The 19,038-nt window shown below is 51.5% G+C and overlaps 1 protein-coding gene across 3 annotated transcripts in view; it reads right to left on the bottom strand.

The window, feature by feature from the left end:
* The window catches only part of CAMK2A (calcium/calmodulin dependent protein kinase II alpha), a 64,675-nt gene that overhangs the window by 41,824 nt on the left and 3,813 nt on the right, over nucleotides 1–19,038 (bottom strand). For all 3 annotated transcript variants that reach the window (XM_025292422.3, XM_025292420.3, XM_025292421.3), the window contains exon 2: nucleotides 6,629–6,723. In XM_025292422.3, the coding sequence (XP_025148207.2) occupies nucleotides 6,629–6,723 (95 nt within the window). The remainder of the gene's footprint in view (nucleotides 1–6,628; nucleotides 6,724–19,038) is intronic.

The raw sequence follows: 19,038 nt of genomic DNA, 5'->3' as shown, positions 1-19,038 counted from the left end.
ACATGCCACTCTGTCTCAGGGATGTTGCTGTCCCTGAGGGCGAGGACTTGGTCTCTGTTGTACCCCTGGCATCTACCTAAATCCCTGGCCCATGGAAGGTGCTCAAGAAATAAATGAATGGGCTTCCCTGGTGGCTCAGTGGTAAAGAATCCGCCTGCCAATGCATGAGACACGGGTTCGATCCCTGAAGCAGGAAGATCCCACATGTCTCAGAGCAACTAAGCCCCCTCGCCACAACTATTGAGCCTGTGCTCTGGAACCTGGGAGCCACAACCAATGAAGCCCAAGTGCCCTAAGCCCATGCTCCGTGACAAGAAAAGCCACTGCAATGAAAAGCCCTCACACCACAATTAGAGAATAGCCCCCGCTTTCCGAAGCTAGAAAAAGCCTGTGCAGCGATGAAGACCCAGCACAGCCAAAAGTAAATAAATAAATACAATTTTTTAAATACATAAATAAAAAGATGACTAAAGCTAAACCTTTAAAAAAAAAAAGAAGAAATAACTAAATGAAAGAACAAATGATTGAATAAACGAATCTTTCTAAGGGAGTAGGTATTCTCTGCAGGAGAAGGGTTGTATTAATTTACAGAAGATGCCTCCCGTGTGAGGAGTCAGCACCAAGGACACAGAGAGCCCCAAAGAATCTGCAGGGTAGTGGGGGCTTACCCAGAGATCTCTCACCTGCTTCCTGGGACTTCTGTCCAAATCCCCTAGATTTCCCTGCCCACCTGAGAGAGAGGCCTTGTTCAGGATCTGTACCCATGATCTCTGACTCTGAGACTGCTGAGCACAATCATACCCGTGACTCCATTCAGTCCTCCTGACAAGCCCAGGCTGTGGGCATCACTGTCCTTGTTTTAAACATTTTTCAATTTCCTTTGTGGTGCTTTTCTCATAATCTGGTATTTAATGCCTTAATTTAAAAAAAACAAAAAACCACCAGTATAATAGGAGCCAGTCACAAATACAGAATATCTACTATATGTCAGGTATTATGCAGAGCACTTTATACACATCTCAAGGCCTCCCAATAATCCTCTGAGGATAACATTACCATTGTGCTGGCCTTACAGAGGAGGAAACAGAGGTCCAGAAAGGGTAAGTATCTGACTTAAAGTCACACTGCAGTGAGCAGTGGAACCACGCTTTGTATCCAGGTAGTCAGACTCCACGGGTGAGCTGTAAAACCCTGTCGGGGAGTTCCCCAGTGGCCAAGTGGTTAGGATTCTAGGCTTTCATTGCCACAGCTCAGCTTCATCCCCTGGTAGGGGAATTGAGATCCTGCAGGGCACGTGGCACAGCAAAGGAAAAAAAAAAAAAAAAAACTCGAAAAATAAATAAATAAAAATAAAACTCAAAACCCAGTGTTGTCCTGGTCTCTACACCCTGACTCATCACTATCATCTTCATCTGTCTCCTATTCCCCAGTGGGAAAATTCAGGCCCACAGGAGGGAACTCACACAGACACCCAGTGGTGGAGCCAGGACTAGAACCCCACTCTCTGAATGGCCCCTCCAAGGAAGGTGGGCACCAGGGACGGTGATGAGGAGGAAGAAAATCCCAGCCCTGTCCCTAGGCTGCCAGCTTCCCTGTCCCCTCCCCTCTCTGTTAGCGGAATCACCAGCTGTCCTCCAAGGGCTGCAGAAACCAAGATCAATACTGAAATGTGGCTTTTCCATCTGCAAAGCAATTAAGTCCAATCCTCCTTCAGTAGAGTGTAAGCTCCACTCCCCAGCTGAAGGCAGCTGGAGGCTAGAGGGGGACGGCTGGCCCAGCTGGGCGTATCCTCGTTTCTCCTCCCTGTCTGTCTCCTTCCAAATCCTTCAGGGTAGGGAGGTGGAGGGGAAGGAAGGCTGATTCCCAGGAAAACGAGGGGGATCCCCATCCAGAGCTGGCCAAGAGCCCTCAGTAAGCAGAGGATGGCTGAACCCGCCCCAACTCCAGACCCTGCCCCCCACCCACCCATCCCCAGCAGAACCAAAAGCCAGGCAGCTCAAAGTTGGACCTATCAGAGGGGGTGAGGGGACTCCTGGCTCAGGCTACACATTCAGGGGACAAAGGACCTAAATCTAGAATTCTGAGGTTTTTCTCCATGTAAAGTCACCTGGGAGCAGAGTTACACTAACAGGATTGACAGAAGAAAACGCTGGTCACACAGCTTTAAACATGTGACTGGTTACCAGACATTACTACTGGAAATGCTAGGAACTGTTTTTATAAATCTTGTAATCGTCTTGTGCATAGTACAATTACACTGCATTGCAACCTTCAGTGCTAAAAGCAGTAATTTGTTGAATGTAAACATATACTTTATATGATAATTTTTGTAACTCTGTTTGAAATGTTTTCATTGTCTAATATGCAGGGAACCTCAAGAAATACAGGGACTGAGTTCCTCTTGACCTTTGAGGCCTTGTTCCGTTAAGCAGTCTCTTGACAAAATCAAGGTAATCATCAATGTGGTCAAGCCTTGTTACAACTCAGAACTTTGAGGAACTACTCTTAAAGGCTTCCCCCAGGCCCCCAGTCAAGAGTTAAGAGGGTAGCCGAGGACTTTTTATTAAAATATAAATGAGATCCTGCCTTCAAACTTTCCAACAGCTTCCTAACGTACTTATAATACAATCCAAACTCCTCAAAAACATCCAGAAAGACCCTGCAGGGTGCTGAGTTCTGCCTCATCTTGGCCTTGAAGCTCCCCCCACACTAGCCTCCTTTGTGGCCTCAGGCACTGCAAACTGCTTCCCACCTCAAGGCCTTTGCACCTGCTGTGCCCTCTGCCTGAAATACTCTTCTCCTGGGTCTTCTCTTGGCTGCCTCTTTCTCCTCAAGCAGGTCCCAGCACCATGTCACCTCCTTAGCTTTCCCAGCTGGCTTTTCCTCCAGCCCCATCACACCTCCATTACCCTGTCTTATTTTCTTTGTTAACACTCATCACTACTTGAAAATACCCAGCTTACTTGTGTGTTTAATGTTCTTTTCAGTCTCCCTCCCTAGAAAACAGGTGTGATGACAGCAAGACCTTGACTGTCGGTCTCTGCCATGTTCCGCGGACTCAGAGTCATACGCAGCTTGTCCAAATTCCCACACCCAAGAAGTAGCAGAGCTGGGATTTCAACCTGTGTTCATAATTACTGTACTGTATTGCCTCCTATTTTCATAATTGAGAAATCAATCCATCCAGTTCAGTGAAGTCCCATGATGGTGAGAGATCTGAGAGAAGCTAGTCTGCAGCCTCCTGCTTGGGCACCAGAAAGTCTTGCTCCCAATACCCATTGTGATAGATGCTTTGTGAATTTTCTCCCTCCCTCCCTGGGGGCAGACTTCCAGGGTGTTGGGGTTAAGGGGGCCAGGTCTGCCCAGAGCTCGGCAGGCAGTGGGTGGGTGGAAACTCTGGGGAGAGGTTCCTGGGACCAGACAGGACCTGCAGGGCATGACAGGGCAGAGCAGAACCTGGGGAAGCCTGAGGGCTCTGCCAGCAGAATGAGTGGGCTCCAGCAGGTATGTGGGCAGCGGGGTTCTGGCTAGAGGCATAGGAGCCAGGGCAGAAAATAGACCTCTAGTCTCAGAACAGGAAATGTCCCCTCACTCCACAGGACTTCAAAAAGCCTCCAGATACTGGGCAGTTGGAGAAATAATCTGGAGGACCAAGAAGCGGGAAGGGGTGGGGAAGTAGATGAGAAAGACAAGAAAGATGCGTCTCACTGCCTCCTTGCAAGCTCCCTTGCATAAACCTGAAGCTCAGGGACAGCTGAATGAGCTCATACCATGCTTCCCACCTGTGTCCTGGGACTGGTCATTAGCGAGCCAAGGAAGTGACCCCTCAGCATCCAGGTGGACAGTGAGGCTTGTGGAGGTTGCTGGACAGGGACCAGTCACCTCTGGCAGCACTAGCTAGGTCCATGTGCCCACCATCCCCTAAAATGTTGATGAATTTTTTCTGTTTGTCTGCCTGGTGAGGCTGTGGCTAGGAAGCTTCCAGAGCCCCTGGCAGGGAGTTAGCACTGAGCATCTACTGGCTGTTGTCACTGCTGACAGGACTTTCTAAAGGCAGGAACTGGGGCCTCACTTATTGAATCCCCCACCCTCAGGGGTGGAACTGGGGCAGCTGTAGCTTTCAAAAGGCTCCCAGGGGGATTTGGCAGGGATTGGGACAGGGAAACATTTTTACCTTTCATTTCATGTCTTTATGGCTTCTTGGAATTGTTTATAGTACGAGCATTTTATATAAAAAGAGTAGTTTAAAAATACACACAAAAATCATCTCCCAGGTTTGGGAGCCGCTCAATAAAAGAGGCTGGCCCCATGGGAAAGGGGAAGCCATAGCTCCGGGGGAGGGGGATGGAGGACACCCCGGGGGGCATGGCCCCTGCTGGGAACTGCCAGAGTCAACCAGGAGTGCCAGCAGGAGAAGCTTGGCGTGTGTTGCCAAACATCCAGCATTAAAACGCTCCCCACCACAGGCCCCAGGAGGAACGAACAAAGAAACCTGCTAAAGGAAGCTGGGAGAAAAGCATCGCAGTTGGCAGACTTCTTTGGGAAGGTTCTGAGACCCTCCCCGCAGCCCCTCACACTCACCTAGGCCTGGGCACCTTCCTCCCAGGAGGTCAGAGCTTTCTTAAATCACCAGAGAGGGGGCTTGGCAGTTACCGCACAGACCAGAGTCTACACTCCCCCAAAGCCTTAGTTACCTTCCCGAAAAGAGGCGATGCTTCTTCCATTCCCCTATACGTGTTTCTTTCTGTCTGCGTGTGTGGATGTGGCTCTGAGACTGTGGTGAACAGGCCCAAGATTCCCCAGCATCCAGGGAGGACCCTGGTTCCTGATTCTCCCTCACTGCGGGGGGTGGCAACCCAACCTGTCACCCCAAGCCATGGCTCGAGCCCTGCCCCTGCTGTATCTCAGGGATTGGGACATCTTCCTTGACCAACTGTGATATAAAGCACAGAGAGGGCACCGGACAGCCACTAGTCACACAGCAATGGCCGGGCGAGCCCCGGCATCTGCTTGTGAGGCAGTGGCCCTGCTGGCCTTGTTGACTGCCCTGACTTCCTGCCCCAGGCTCTGGCCCTGGACCTTCGGCAGGGCTCGCCCTTCTGCATGAACATTCACACGCGCTGTGTGCCATGGTGGGCCCCGGTCTTCAGAGGACCGCCGCCACTCCAGCCTCTTTTCCCTGCAGGATGTTGATCTGTCTACGGGGGAGTTCAGTAACTAGAAAGTGCTGGGCTCCCAGCAACGCTGAGCCAGAGACATGAAAGGCAGCAGTGCACGGTGCAACACGGAGCCTGCTGGGAGGCCCGTGGGGGCCAATGTGAACATCCTGTACTGGCCTCTGTGAAACCCACACCTGCTGGGCCCTGGCCCAGACAGCTGCCGCTATGCCAGACAAACACCTGGACACTCTGCCAACCCCCCTCCACGCTGCGCAAGCCATGGCTGCACAGCCCCCTCCTGTGCCTGCCTCACCCACCAGAATGCACCCCCATATCCTGGGGGTCCTAAGGCAGCTCAGACCCACTGCTCAGAGTGGAGATCTTTGAAGACAGTCTTCCCCAGCTGTAGTCAGCACCATCACCACCCTAACCACATGCTAGGGGCAAGAACATAGCTTCAGAGCAGGCACTCCAAAGTTTAAAGTCCATACAAATTACCCGTGTCTTGTCAAAATGCAGATTCTGATCCCTTACATCTGGAATTATGAATTTGCATTCCTAACAATCTCCTAATGATGCTGATGCTGCGGGTTTAGAACCACATCCAAATTAGAATTACCTGGGGATCATTTCCAAAAACCCAAGTCACAGCCCAGACTAATTAAATTACACCCTTGGGATGTGGGATCCAGGCATGAGGAATGTCTGAAGCTCTCCAGGGGATTCCAGGCTAGGAAGCCACTGTCTAAGGGAGTATTTAGGAACCAGAAGGTGGACTGGCGCGGTCAAGGCACAGCGCACCTGGTGTTCATGGGACGCTGATTGAGCACCCGGATATGTCAGGTGCTGTCCCGGGTGCTGGGCACATACAAGGAATGAGACCCAGCCCCACCTTCTTGGTGCTCATGGTCATAAAAGAGGATGAATATTAAACAAGGTACCAAACCAGTGAATGGGATAACTCCACAACGGGAGAAAGCCACAAAGATAGTAAACAGTAACAAGAAACATAAAATGGGGAGGTCACCCTCAGATCTGGGGGTCAGGGAAGTCTCTCAAAGGATGTGACATTGAACTGAGACCTGAAGGCTGACAAAGGGCCAGCCTTGTAAGGAGCCAGGTGAGAGCATCTAGGCAGAGAGAGAGGCAGGTGCAGAGGCCTGGCTGTGAGAATGGAGGTGAATGGCAGAACAGCAGGGAAAGGAGGGCCTGCCTGGCAGCTTAGTCTTTACCTGGGTGGGTGGATGAGGGGCAGAGAGCCTGGCCTGTGAGAGGCTACAGCATCCAGTCTAGACCCCCTAAGGAAGAAATATGGAGGAGTCTATTCTCATAGTACCCACAGGAAGAAGAGCCCCCACCTCTGACCGCAGCATCACCCAGAAGGAGAGACCCAGGTCCCGGTTCTAACCCAAGGGATAGAGGGAAGGATGAAGGGAGGAGGGCGGGCCAGGCATGGATCTGGCACCTACCTCTGGCCGAGAGCTTCTTTGTGTTGATAATCTTGGCAGCATATTCCTGGCCGGCCAGCACCTTCACACACCTGCGCACCACTGAGAAGGCTCCCCTAGGACAGAGGAGGCAAAGAGGGTGAGCGGGGGCCCAAGGGCTCTGTTCCCAGGAGACACCACAGTTCACGCAGCTGCTCTGTGCTGGAAGGGAGCTTCCCTCAGGGCTGCTCGAGCTCGTAGGGGCTGCTAGTGGCACGCCTCGGAGACAGAGCAGGCCTGGAGACCCACGGGAACCACTGGTAGTAAATTGTTAGGAAATTGGCCTCGTGAGAGATGAGCTTTGTCCAGTCATATTAAGTTAGGCTTGACAAATTCTAAAGCACTAAAATCATGCAATGTTAGAATCACAGAATCTGGGTCCCTGGAAGGTGAACCCACTCCAGTGTTCTTGCCTGGAGAATCCCAGAGACGGAGGAGCCTGGTAGGCTGCTGTCTACGGGGTCGCACAGAGTCGGACACGACTGAAGCGACTTAGCAGCAGCAGCAGCAGTAGGTCCCTGGAAGTTTTCAGTTTTTTCTTCTTTGGGTAGTTAACACAGTGACATGGTTCAAAGTTCAAAAGATACAAAAGTGTGGATAGTTAAGTGACTCCTTCCCATCCCTATATCCCAGACTCCAAGGTCCCCTGCCCAGAGGTGGCCAGAGTTACCAGAGCATCTTTCCATAGATAGCTCCCCCCTCCCCCATGCAAATACTGGACACTGCATGCTGCTCTGTACCCTTGTCTTCAGATATTTTTTTAGAGATCCTCCTATATTATCCCATAAAGAGTTTTCATTTAGTCATGTGGGCTGTCCTATAATTTACCTAGCCAGTCCCCTATCGACAGGCAATTAGGTTAGTCCCAGTCTATAGCTCCAGTCTATAGCTATGACAAACAGTGCTGCAATGCCTAACCTCATATATGTGCCTTAGAATTACATTTCCCATGACTTCCCTGGCGGCTCAGATGGGGGTAACCCATCTGCTTACAATGCAGGAGACCCAGGTTCCAGCCCTGGGTTGGGAAGATCCTCTGGAGAAGGAAATGGCAACCCACTCCAATACTCTTGCCTGGAAAATCCCATGGACGGAGGAGAGTGGTAGGCTACAGTCCATGGAGTTGCAAAGAGTTGGACACGAATGAGTGACTTCGCTTTCACTTTTCATGTATACAAGTGTCTGAAAATAAACTTCTAGAACAGGTATTATTTGGTCAAGGGTAGCTGTTGTTTTTCTCTGGAGAAGGAAATGCCAAGCCACTCCAGTATTCTTGCCTGGGAAATCCCATGGACAGGAGCCTGGCAGGCTACAGTCCATAGGGTCGAAAAAGAGTCAGACATGACTTAGTGACAAAACAATACAAAGGTGTTGTTGGGTACTTCTGAAAGATAACGAGAAATGATCCATCTTAGAAATGTACCAACTTTCATGCTAATATGTGAGGGGACCATTTCCCTCTGCCTTTGTCAATACAACGTGTGATCAAACTTTTATATCTTTACTAGTGAGACGTGGAGCACGGTGACTCAATGTAGATTTAATGTGGAATTCTTATATCAAGAGTGAAGCTAAGCATTTTTTTTTCATGTGTTTTTAGAGGCTCCTGGGTTTTTATCTTCAAAATATTTGTGGCTGGAAGAACTTGAAGCAAGGGCTGTGGGTTTCATAGCTCATAGGAGACATTGTTTCCATGTGGAACTTGGCCCATTTTCCACATTATTTGATTTTTCAAGAAAAACTAGAATTCTGGATATTTTAGTGACATTTCCCAAATTTTAAATACTGGTTTCTGCTGCTGCTAAGTCACTTCAGTCGTGTCTAACTCTGTGTGACCCCATAGACGGCAGCCCACCAGGCTCCCCCGTCCCTGGGATTCTCCAGGCAAGAACACTGGAGTGGGTTGCCATTTCCTTCTCCAGTGCATGAAAGTGAAAAGTGAAAGTGAAGTCTCTCAGTCGTGTCTGGCTCCTAGTGACCCCATGGACTGCAGCCTACCAGGCTCCTCCGTCCATGGAATTGTCCAGGCAAGAGTCCTGGAGTGGGGTGCCATTGCCTTCTCTGTTAAATACTGGTATCTTATTCCAAAAAATTTAGCTCCCTGTGTCACACAGGAAATTTCCAAATCTAATGCTCTGTGACAACCTAGAGGGGTCAAATGGAGTGGGAAGTTCAAGATGGAGGGGACATATGTATACCTGTGGCCTGATTCATGTTGATAGATGGCAGAAGCCAACACAATGCTGTAAAGCAATTATCCTCCAATTAAACATAAATAAATCAAAACAAACTTAAATGTAATATTTTGCCAAACAAAACTAGTTTGGGGGCTAGATCTGGCATCTAGGTGCCATGTTATACCTTCTACTACAAACATCATCTGGCGCAACCCCTTCACATCACAAAGGAGGCCCCTAAGGGGCCAGACACTGCCCATGGTCTATTATCGCCCTGCTGCTGCTGCTGCATCACTTCAGTCGTGTCCGACTCTGTGCCACAGGTGAATGGCAAGAAACAAGTCTCCTGTGCAGCCTTCTCCAGTTTTAATGTGCATATGAATTACCCAGGCATCTTGTTAAAAGCCAGATTCTGATTCCTTAAGTCTGAGGCAGAGCCCAAGACTCTGAGCTTCCCCGTAGCTCAGGGGAGAGTGCTCAAGGTCACACAGGCAGTGCTGTATTTTGAACTCAGATATTTGCAGCCCCAGATTTTTGGCTTCTCCACCTAGTGAGCCTGCCGCTTGCGGGCCTGCACACCCAGGTTCCTGACATGGCCATGCCCCACCATATCTTCCAAACTTTGATCCCCTCTCCTAAGCACACAGGCAGGTCCCAGCTACACAGATGCAGCTGATGGGAGCAGGGGCGGATGCTGGCAGGCACCGAGGAAGCCTGCAGGCTGGCAGAGATGCCCGTTCTCACAGGCCGCAGGGTGTTCTGTCACTGGCTTCGTGTCTGAGCAGCATGAAAGGAATGGGTGGGAAACTGGAGAAGGATGAGGAAGGAAGATCTGGGAGGTGGGCTAGAGGCCAGGAAATGTGACCTTGTAGGAAAGCTGGCGAAGGCCAGAACTCACGGGCACAGCTATGGACCGCTGTCTGGCTGGGAGGGGGGGGTTCTGCCTGTCCTCCACGTGGAGGGAGCAGCCTAGCGGGGCTCCCCCCCTGAGAAGCACCCTCCCTGTGACACAGCTAGCCACAACTCCCCCGCTAGCCCAGGACCACAGCTGCTCGTCCATCCACTAGACAGAGTTCCTAAGGACCAACAGGGCCTCCATACATGTTACTATAGGAACAGAAGGTAGATTTAAGTGAACTTAGGGAGAAGGTGTCAGTCTGGGGTGTTAGAAACAGGAACAGGTACTTGAAGAAGGTGCCCACCCTACTCGGACTGGGACTTTCAGGTGCCTGCCTAGTGGGAGGCCATGATTCTCAGAAGCCCCAGAGGAGAGAGCATGTTTCAGATGGCCCCTTCTGGGAAAGATTCTGAGGATTCCAGGGAGAGGAGGGGCAGGAAAGGAAGGTTTGTCTTATTCACTGGCAGTTAGCACATGTGTGGGGCTCTGTGCAGAGGCTTAACAGACTCCACAAACCTAGGCTCTACCCCAGGAACTGAGGACCTGAGAGCCATGTCTATAAAATAAGAGAAGTCATGCTTGCTGAACTTCCTCACAACACAGCGTCAAGCTTTTGTGTAAATCCCAGGTTCTAACCCAGGTGGCTCTGTGGCAAAGAATCCACCTGCCAAAGCAGGAGATGCCAAAGACGCAGGTTCAATCCCTGGGTTGAGAAGATCCCCCAGAAGAGGGAATGGCAACCCAATCCAGTGTTCTTGCCTGATGAATCCCATTGACAGAGAAGCCTGACGGGCTGCACTCCATTGGGTTTCAAAGAGCCGGACACAACTAAGCACACACGCAGGTAGAGGGAGGAGCTTACCAAAACGATTCAGAGAACACCAGCCTCGCGCACACCCAGAATGTACACTCCCGATGCACCTTCACCACTAAGCTCCTTGGCCCTCACAACAACCCTGCAAAGTTGAGATTACGATCCCCCATTTTTTCAGGGCATGAAACTGAAGCCTCAAGGGAACAGGCATATTCCTCCCGAGGCTGTGACAAGAATCCAGGTCACTTGTCCTTGTTCTCCTGACTCCACCAAAGGCAAGACAGTGTGACCCCCAAAAGCAGGGGCTCTGGGCTCACAAAGCCCTGTGATCTGATTGTGACTGACCCCCAGCTGTGTGATACTTAACTTGGCACTTCAACTCTGTTTCCTCCTACAAAATGGGGGCAATAATAATACCTCTGTCCTGGGTTTTGGGGAAGATTAAGTCAGGCAACACACGCAAAACCCTGGGCACAGTGCCAGGGCATGCTGACCACTGATGGGGCGAGGAAATGGTCTGGGCCAGGGAGCCCATTTTCCACCTATGAGGCCTCAGGTCTTCATCCACAAGTGGAAAGGCTCCTCCCTGCCAGTTCTGGTGCTGGGGATCAGAGATGGGGGGGCAGAGGAGACTCTGTAGCAAAAATGAGAGTGTGGGCAGCAAGATCGCAGCCCTAACTTCCTCTCTTTTTAATCTTTTGTTTTAAAAAAGGCATGTTTTTGCATGCTCGTCCTGTGGGAGCAAGTGGCCACAGCCCAGCAGCTTTGGCAAAAGGAAGAGCCAGCCCACTCCTCCCACGGCCCTGAGTTGAGCAGGTGGCCAGTGGGTGGGTGGGCAGGAGCCTGGAAACAGGACAGGGCCGAAAAGGGGAGGAAGCCAGGATGGGGAGGGCAGAGTGGGAGAGAGTGACCAGGGGTCCAGGCAGGAAGGGATGAAGCCTGCATGGGAGGGCCCTGGCAGGTGGGGGATGTCCTCAGGTGGATCCTGGGTACAAAGGTTTCAGGGGTACGTGTCTGCCCACACGTGTGTGTCAGCAGCTTGTCAATGCCCTCAAGTATGTGGTGACACGTGCCGTCACCCTGGGTGTGTACACGTGTTAGGAGAGGGTCACAGAATGTGGTCAGGGAGGAGTGTGTGTGAGATAGACACTGGAGGGACAAAATCTCAGATCTCAGCCCTGCTGGGAGGTCTTGGGGAGGGGTCTGCCCCAGTGTGGGCCTCACAGGTTTCATGGGGATTGGTGTGGGCATGAGGCTAAAAAATATAGAGACCTTTCCACCTTCAATATTCTTTATTTCTTTGGTTGTGCAGCACGGCTCGCAGGACCTCAGTTCCCCAACCAGGGATTGAACCCAGGCCACAGCAATGAAAGCACCCAGTGCTAACCACTAGACCACCAGGGGATTCCCTCCACCTTCAATATTCTATACTAGAGCTGTCCAACAGAACTTTCTACGATGATGGAAATATTGTCCATCGTGACAGGCGCTAGCCTCCTATGGCTATAGAGCACTTGAAATCTGATTAGTAGGACTGAAGAAATGAATTTTTAATTTTATTTCATTTCAGTCATTATAAGTGGCTAGTGACCACCAGGTTGGATCATGAAGTTCTATGTGGATAAGAACTGGCAGTCCTGAAGCAGACCAACCAGAGTGCAAATTGTGGTCCAGCCGCTTACTAGCTATTTATTTAACCTCGGTAAGACTATTTTCCTCCCTTGCAAAATGTAGGTAAAGACTAGTACCCACCCTGAGCACTTGTTTCAAGGATTCAATATGAGACTAGGGTATGCAGTGGGTTTAGCCCAATCCTTGGAGTGTAGTAAATGCTCAGGAAACAACGCCTTTTATAGGCATCATTATCTCCGAAGTGATGAGAACAGCTGGCATCATCAGAAGCAAAATGGACCTTGTTTGCCAAGCTCAGGAAAGAAGCAAGCCAGGGAAGGAGGTGTGTGGGGACCATCGTGAGGGGATGGGGTGCTTCCCCAGGCCCCAGCAACCTGCCCTTGGGTGTAAGCAGGCAGGAAGGCAGCACCTGGTTCAACAGACAGACGGGAAGGGCGAGGGCACGCTGATAGTGGGTCCATCGTGGCTGAAAATGTGGGAACGTGCTAATGGGCCGTGAAAAGCAAGATTTACACTGGGAAATTGCTTTTCCGGCTGCCTGGCAGGCACGGTGTCCTGGGAGTTGCTGGCTGCCTGCCCACAGGAGGCTCATCACCCTCTCTGGCCCAAAATACCCCAAAATGCTGACTCGCAGTAATTCCAAACACCTGGGGTCCTCACTCAGCTTGGCTATCAGCTTGCTTATCCTTCCACTTGAAAGATGGACATGAGGAGCCGCAGCCCCACTTCCCCCTGGGCCATCTGTGAGAAGTATCTGCTACACAGGGATGGGAAAAGGTACCTGAGATCCAAGATCAGTTACCGCCAACTTGCCCTCAAGGCAACTTCCCCACCTTCACTCCAGAGCCCGGGGCGTGCCTATGGGTATCAGCAGACGGGGACGGACATGGCTTACGATGGCCCAGTCCCGGAGCCACTCTGCACTCCTCCGGGGTCTGACTGTCAGGAGTCTCGTCAGTCTCTAGGGTCTTCCTTTCATTGGCTGCTTCCTCAAACACACCCAGGACTCCCTCATTCTGGAAAAATAAACAACCATCCTTCCCCCAAACTTGAAAAGCTGAAAAACCAGGAGCCTTTCTCTCGACCCACAAGCCTTGGCCACTTCCTTCCTCCTCCTTTCTCTGCTGCCAAACTTCCAGAGCAAGTGTCCGACATTCGCCGCCTCCTCTTCCCACCTCCCACGCTTCATGAACCCACCACAATCTGGTTCCCTCCCCCGGCTCCCTGGAGGAAAAGTTGTGCCAGGCCCACCCACCCAGTGCCCCCCACCCCCACCCCTGCAGTCCCCAATGGGCCTGATCTGTCTAGCCTGCCGCACGACAGGTGACATTTGGCCCCAGTGGCTACCCAGTTTGAGGCCTGTCTTCCCTCTCATTTCTGGGTCACCACACTCTCCTTGGCAGCCCCCCCCCAACTTATTTTCACTTCTTCATCCCCCTCCCATCCCCCTCTGAACATCTCTACTCCTTCTTCTCTCTCCACCATCCTTAACTCTTCCCCTGCCATCCTTCTACCCAGGACCATGAAACTGGGATCTCTGGGGAGGCTCTGGATGTTATTGAACATCTCTAAAATTTTAACTAAATTATTCTGTGTCTGTGCATTGTTCTGTGCAGAGGACACATAGTTTTCATTAGCTTCACAAGGGATTCTCTGACCACCACCACCGCCCCTGCCCACCTCCCCACAACCCCGCAGAATGATGAAAGCCACTGAGTGTCACCCAAGAGTGAAATCTGCTTCTGCACAGCCATTCCTCGCTTCAGAATTCTAGTCCCAAATTTCTAGCTACTCACTAGAAATACTATGTGATCGGCACCTCTTAATCAAAGTCGTTTTCTCTCTCCAAATCTCACTACTCCAGGTTAATATGCCTAAGCATTCTACCTCTCTGAGATGAGCTGGGATGAGTTCAGAAAGTTTCTGCTCAAAGGTAGACAGACCTGTTACCTGTGAGAGGATTAACTTGTAATACTTCTTGGTGGTCAATAACTCCCAGTCCAGGTTAGCTGGTCTGATTACTTGGCACAGATCAAGGCCTGGGGGGATGGAACCCCGAGCAGATGGGGTTTGAATGCCTGGGGGAAGGCACAGAGCTGGGGCTGGTCGCTGGAGCAGCCCCGGCTGAGGGGCCAGAGTGTGGGCCACAGGAGGCTGCAGCAGACACTGCAGTAATATCTTGCCATTGAGGTCTACTCTCTCCCCATTCTACAGTTAAAGAAACTGAGGCCAAGACCTTGAACCCAGGAGTCTTGAATCATCATCCTTTGCTCTTTCCAATACCCTAACCTCTCAGACTCCCCTAACTTGTGGTCCACAGATGGGCATTAGGGTGGGGGATTTGTGGGAAATGATATACAACATCCTGTGAGTTGGAATGAGTGTGTGTTTTGGGGGGTGACTGTGGCTCATGTGAGATTCTCTGAGGGCTTCTAGATTCCTCAAACAGTTAAAAAGCTGGGATCAGATTTGTTCAGAAATGAAAGGAACATCCTGTTTGCATAACGTGTGTGTGCATGTGCTAAGTCACTTCAGTCATGTCCGACTCTTTGCGACCCTATGGACTGCAAAGGCTCCTCTGTCCATGGGATTCTCCAGGCAAGAATACTGGAGTGGGTTGCTATGCCCTCCTCCAGAGGATCTTCCCAACCCAGGGGTAGAACCCATGTCTCTTATGTCTCCTGCATTGGCAGGTGGGTTCTTTACCACTAGAGCCACCTGGGAAGCCCCTGTTTCCATAACACCCACCTCTATATACTTTAAGCAAATCCCTTCACTTTGTGGGGGCTTCAGTTTATCCATCTGTGAAATCAACTGCTGATTATTTGTAAGCCTTCTCTTTTTTTTTCTTTTTAAGCAATAGTATCCTTTCTTAATAACAAACAAACACAGCTATGCAGGTCCCCAGATGGCAAACAGAGCAGAGGCAGCAGGGGCTGGGGGCTCAGAATCCCCTTTGCTTTGGTTTTCTCTCTCTTCTCCCCAGCTCAGCATAGCAGCTCTTCTCCAAACTCCACAAACTAGCATTTGAGAGCCAGAAAATCCTAGGACCTTTTCCTGAAACCACACATCCCTCCTCCTCTCCACCCCAGCTGCTGCCGCCCACTTCCAGACTCCAAAAGATGCTGCAAGCACGCCGTGTCTTCGAGCCGTCCCGCACTCCCAGGCCTGCCCCACGCCAACCCAGCAGAAGTCTTGCTGGGGACACAGAAGGCCTGGGAACCGGAAGAGTCTGTTTGCTGCAGGGAACATTGAACCAACAGAAGTTCCAGTATGTTCCTTGTTTGGGCTGTGCCTAGGTTTTCTTGAATGGGTTACAAAAAATAAAACTAAAAAATATATATCCACAGGGCTTGGTGACAGGATCATAGCAGGCAAAACAGGGGAAAATGGTGAGGGGCTGCTTTCTCCCAGCTTCAGGGAGCCTCCTGGCCTGACTCCAATCACATGTACCCCCCAAAGACTTTCAGAGAGAAAGGCTCCAAGGGGTGAAAAGCCAAGAATTGACATGGAAAGAGGCTGAAGGGCCCACATCTCATGTGTCACTGACTTGTGTGACCTCAGGCAAGCCCCTGACCCTCTCTGGACCTTATTTCCCCATCCCTAAAATAAGGGAGCACTCTTCCTTCCGATATTCATATGCAATTGAGGCTATTCTGACCCCTAAACCATCTCCCACTTCGTGCTTGTAGCAAAGCCTCTTACCAGACAAGGACAGGGATGCAGGCAAGGAGGGAAACAAGACCCAGCAGTGAGAAGAGGGCTTCTACATGTGTATCTGCTGGAACAGGGCTCAATATTTCCCAAGGCCATGTTCATCTGGGGGTAGAGGGTCAGTTCTGACAATGAGAAAGTTCTTTAGGTTGAGCTGAAATCTACCTCTCTGTTACTCTAGACATGTGGCCCTGCTCTGCCCTCCAGAGCCATACAGAGCAGTCTTGTATCATCTATGGGGCTCAAGATGTCCCTGCAGGGATAAGGGGAGGGAACCCTGAGGGGTCTCTTTTCCCTGCTGAAGTCCCCAGCTTCTTGGCCCTCTCTCACCTGATTTGGCTTCCAGACCTTGGTCACCCGACCCACCTCCCGCCTCTTCTAGACATGCTACAGGTTTTTAATATTCCTTCTAGCCCCTAGGTATCCAAAAGTTGAAGGCAAGGACTTCCTTGGTGGTCCAGTGGCTAAGACTTCATGCTTCCACTTCAGGGAGCACAGGTTCAATACCTAGTCAGGAAACTAAGATCCTGCATGCCCCATGGTGCCGCCAAAAAAAAAAAAAAGTTGAAAGCAACAGAGCATGCCTAAGAAGAGTAAGACCACCAACCCCCTGGAGCTGACACACTCCATCAAAAGACACACCTCAGAGACTTGGCCTGTGCTGTTCCCACTCTGAGAAACACTCTTCCACCCTCTTCCCTCTGACCAGCTCTTACTCAGCTTTCACTCCCCAATGTCACTGCCTCAGGGGAGCCTTCCCTGATTCCTCTGTCACCCCAACCAGTTGAGGTCTCTTTGTAGCTTATAACCCCATGTTTGTGCTCATAGCCTTTATCCAGTTGCATTTAAATAACAATATCTGAAGTGATTTAGTTAATGTCAGATTTCCACTAGACCGTGAGCCCCAAATGGGCAGAGATGACATAAGTCTGGCACGTGGTACCTGCTGGGCTCAGCCCGAGGCCAGGAACAGAGTCTGTGCTCAGGAAATACTTGTTGAGTGGATGCAAGGGTCACAGACTTGTTCCTCCTTTTATATGACGCTGAGACATCAAGGCCGTCAGTGTTTTCTAGCACAGAAGGTCCCACCAGCCTCACAGCCCCACCTGACATCTTGGTGGGCAGCCAAGTCCCATAGGGACCTCGATCTAGTGCCTGGGCTGGGTCTCAGCAGCCTGTGACATGGCCGGTGGTGGGGCAGAGGTTGCGCCAGGTTGGCCTGGGCTGGGAAGCTTCCTACCACACCACAGAGAGGCTCGGAAAAGACCATGACACATCAACGTGTGTGTAGGAGGGGTGGACTGTGGCCAAGGGACCAGCACACAAGAGGGAAGGATAGAGAAAAACAGGGACCAGAGAGATGCAGGGAAGTAAGACAGGGAAGGACAGAGAGAGAAAGACAGTAAGAGCAAGAGAGCGAGAGCAAGGGAGAATGAGAGAGAGATGGTGGCGGCAGGGGGGCAACCCAGAAGCCTACCAGCATCATCTTGCTCTCCCTGCACTGGGAGGTAAGGCTCTTGCTTCATGCCCTGTTGGAGCCAGTATGTCGGCACACACACATCCATATGCACCCTTGTGTGTGTGTGTGTGTGTGTGTGTGTGTGCACGTGTGCACTAGCAACAGGATTCAGGCACTGCGTTCCAAGGCTGTGCCCTCACCCTCTGGGAGGGCCGGGGCCCCAGACTGCAGGGATGCTGGCAGCAGTCGCCGCGCCGTGCAGGGAGGCGGGCAGGCGGGAGCGGGGCTCAGCCGTGTCAGTGTCTCAGCCTGTGTGGGGGCGGCCGCGTGGGGGCGGAGGGCTGCGGCAAGCACCAGCACATGTGTGTGCCTTCCGCTCTGGTGGCTTGGAGGAAGAGTGGGGGAAGGCTATCCCCTTCCCTTGTCCCACTTGCCCCCCAACTTCCCATCCTTAGCCGCTGGCCCCTGAACATCACCTGGCCCCCTACCCTGGCTACCGTTGCCACAGGCTCTTCCTGCGGCCTTGGGCAAACTGCGTCTCTCTGGGCATTGGCTCCACCATTGATGCTGTGAGGAAACAATGTCTATGGTCCTCCCAGCTCTGGTGTTCGGGAAGCCTGAAATTTCCCACAGGTGCCTTTCACAGACAGAGGCTAAAGAGGGTAGCAACTCTAACGGTGCTTTCCAGCATCTGCAGAAGTGCTCTGATCCCCAATTCACAGATGGTAAAGCTGAGGTACACCAGGTACAAGGAATCTGGCTCAGTCAATTAGAGGCAGAATCATGATGGGAGGATAAGTGACAGTTCAGAGTTCCCTTACCCGCAAGGGCACACCCTTCTTCCCTGGAAGTGTTCCCCAGGCAGGGCACCACGAGGGGCACCCCTCATTAGTCTTCTCTCCATATGCGCAGTGCTGGGGACCTACACGCAAGCCTGAGTGCTGCCACCAGTCCCCTGAGCCAGGTCATTTCACCTTCTCAGACCTCAGTCTGCTCACCTATAAGATGGGTGAGTAAGTCCTCTCCCTCCCTCAGAGATGAGCTAGTGGATGGAGAAGTGCCACACTGGCCCCAAAGCGCTATAAAGGTGACAGGTTGTCAGAAGCAAAATAAAAGCACAGTCCTGTCTTTGCGGGGGATAGTGCCTCATGGCACAGGTATTTTCTCTTCTCCAGTATTACACCTAGGATCCTCCTAACAGCCCTGCCAGGAAGAGAGTGGGATTGAGAAACGCAACCTGCAGATGTCAGAGCTTGTGTCCAAGAGCGAAGGAACCTAAGCACCCAGGACCCTGGGCTTCCCCGCCTCCACCCCACCCCAGAGGGAGCTGCCTCTGGTCTCCAGTGTCCCCCACTGATCAGCCCAGCCTGAGCCTTGTTCATGATACAAAGCCATGGGGGCTCCAGAGCCAGCTCTTCCCTCTCCTTCGGGCAATCTTGCTGGCCCCTGCAGCCCTTCCCCCAGCTCCAACACCACCCTTGAGTCAATTTCGGATCCTTTTCTAGAGAGAAAAGACTGGGTTGTGTGTTCTCTCCAGCCTCCCTCCCTTCTCCCTCCCCCTCTCAAGTAAAATCTCCTTCCCAGGCTCTCTCTGTACAGCCCAGTGATTACACAGGCTGCAGGGTAATTCTGCCTCCCTAACTAACCTCTCCTGGGACTGGGATTCAAAGCCCGGAGAATGTCAAGGGCTAGAGGAGG

The sequence above is a fragment of the Bubalus bubalis genome, chromosome 9, assembly GCF_019923935.1.
Source record: "Bubalus bubalis isolate 160015118507 breed Murrah chromosome 9, NDDB_SH_1, whole genome shotgun sequence".
Taxonomy (NCBI): Eukaryota; Metazoa; Chordata; class Mammalia; order Artiodactyla; family Bovidae; genus Bubalus; species Bubalus bubalis.
The sequence above is the reverse complement of the archived record's forward strand: the minus strand, read 5'-3'. Positions and strand labels throughout refer to the sequence as shown.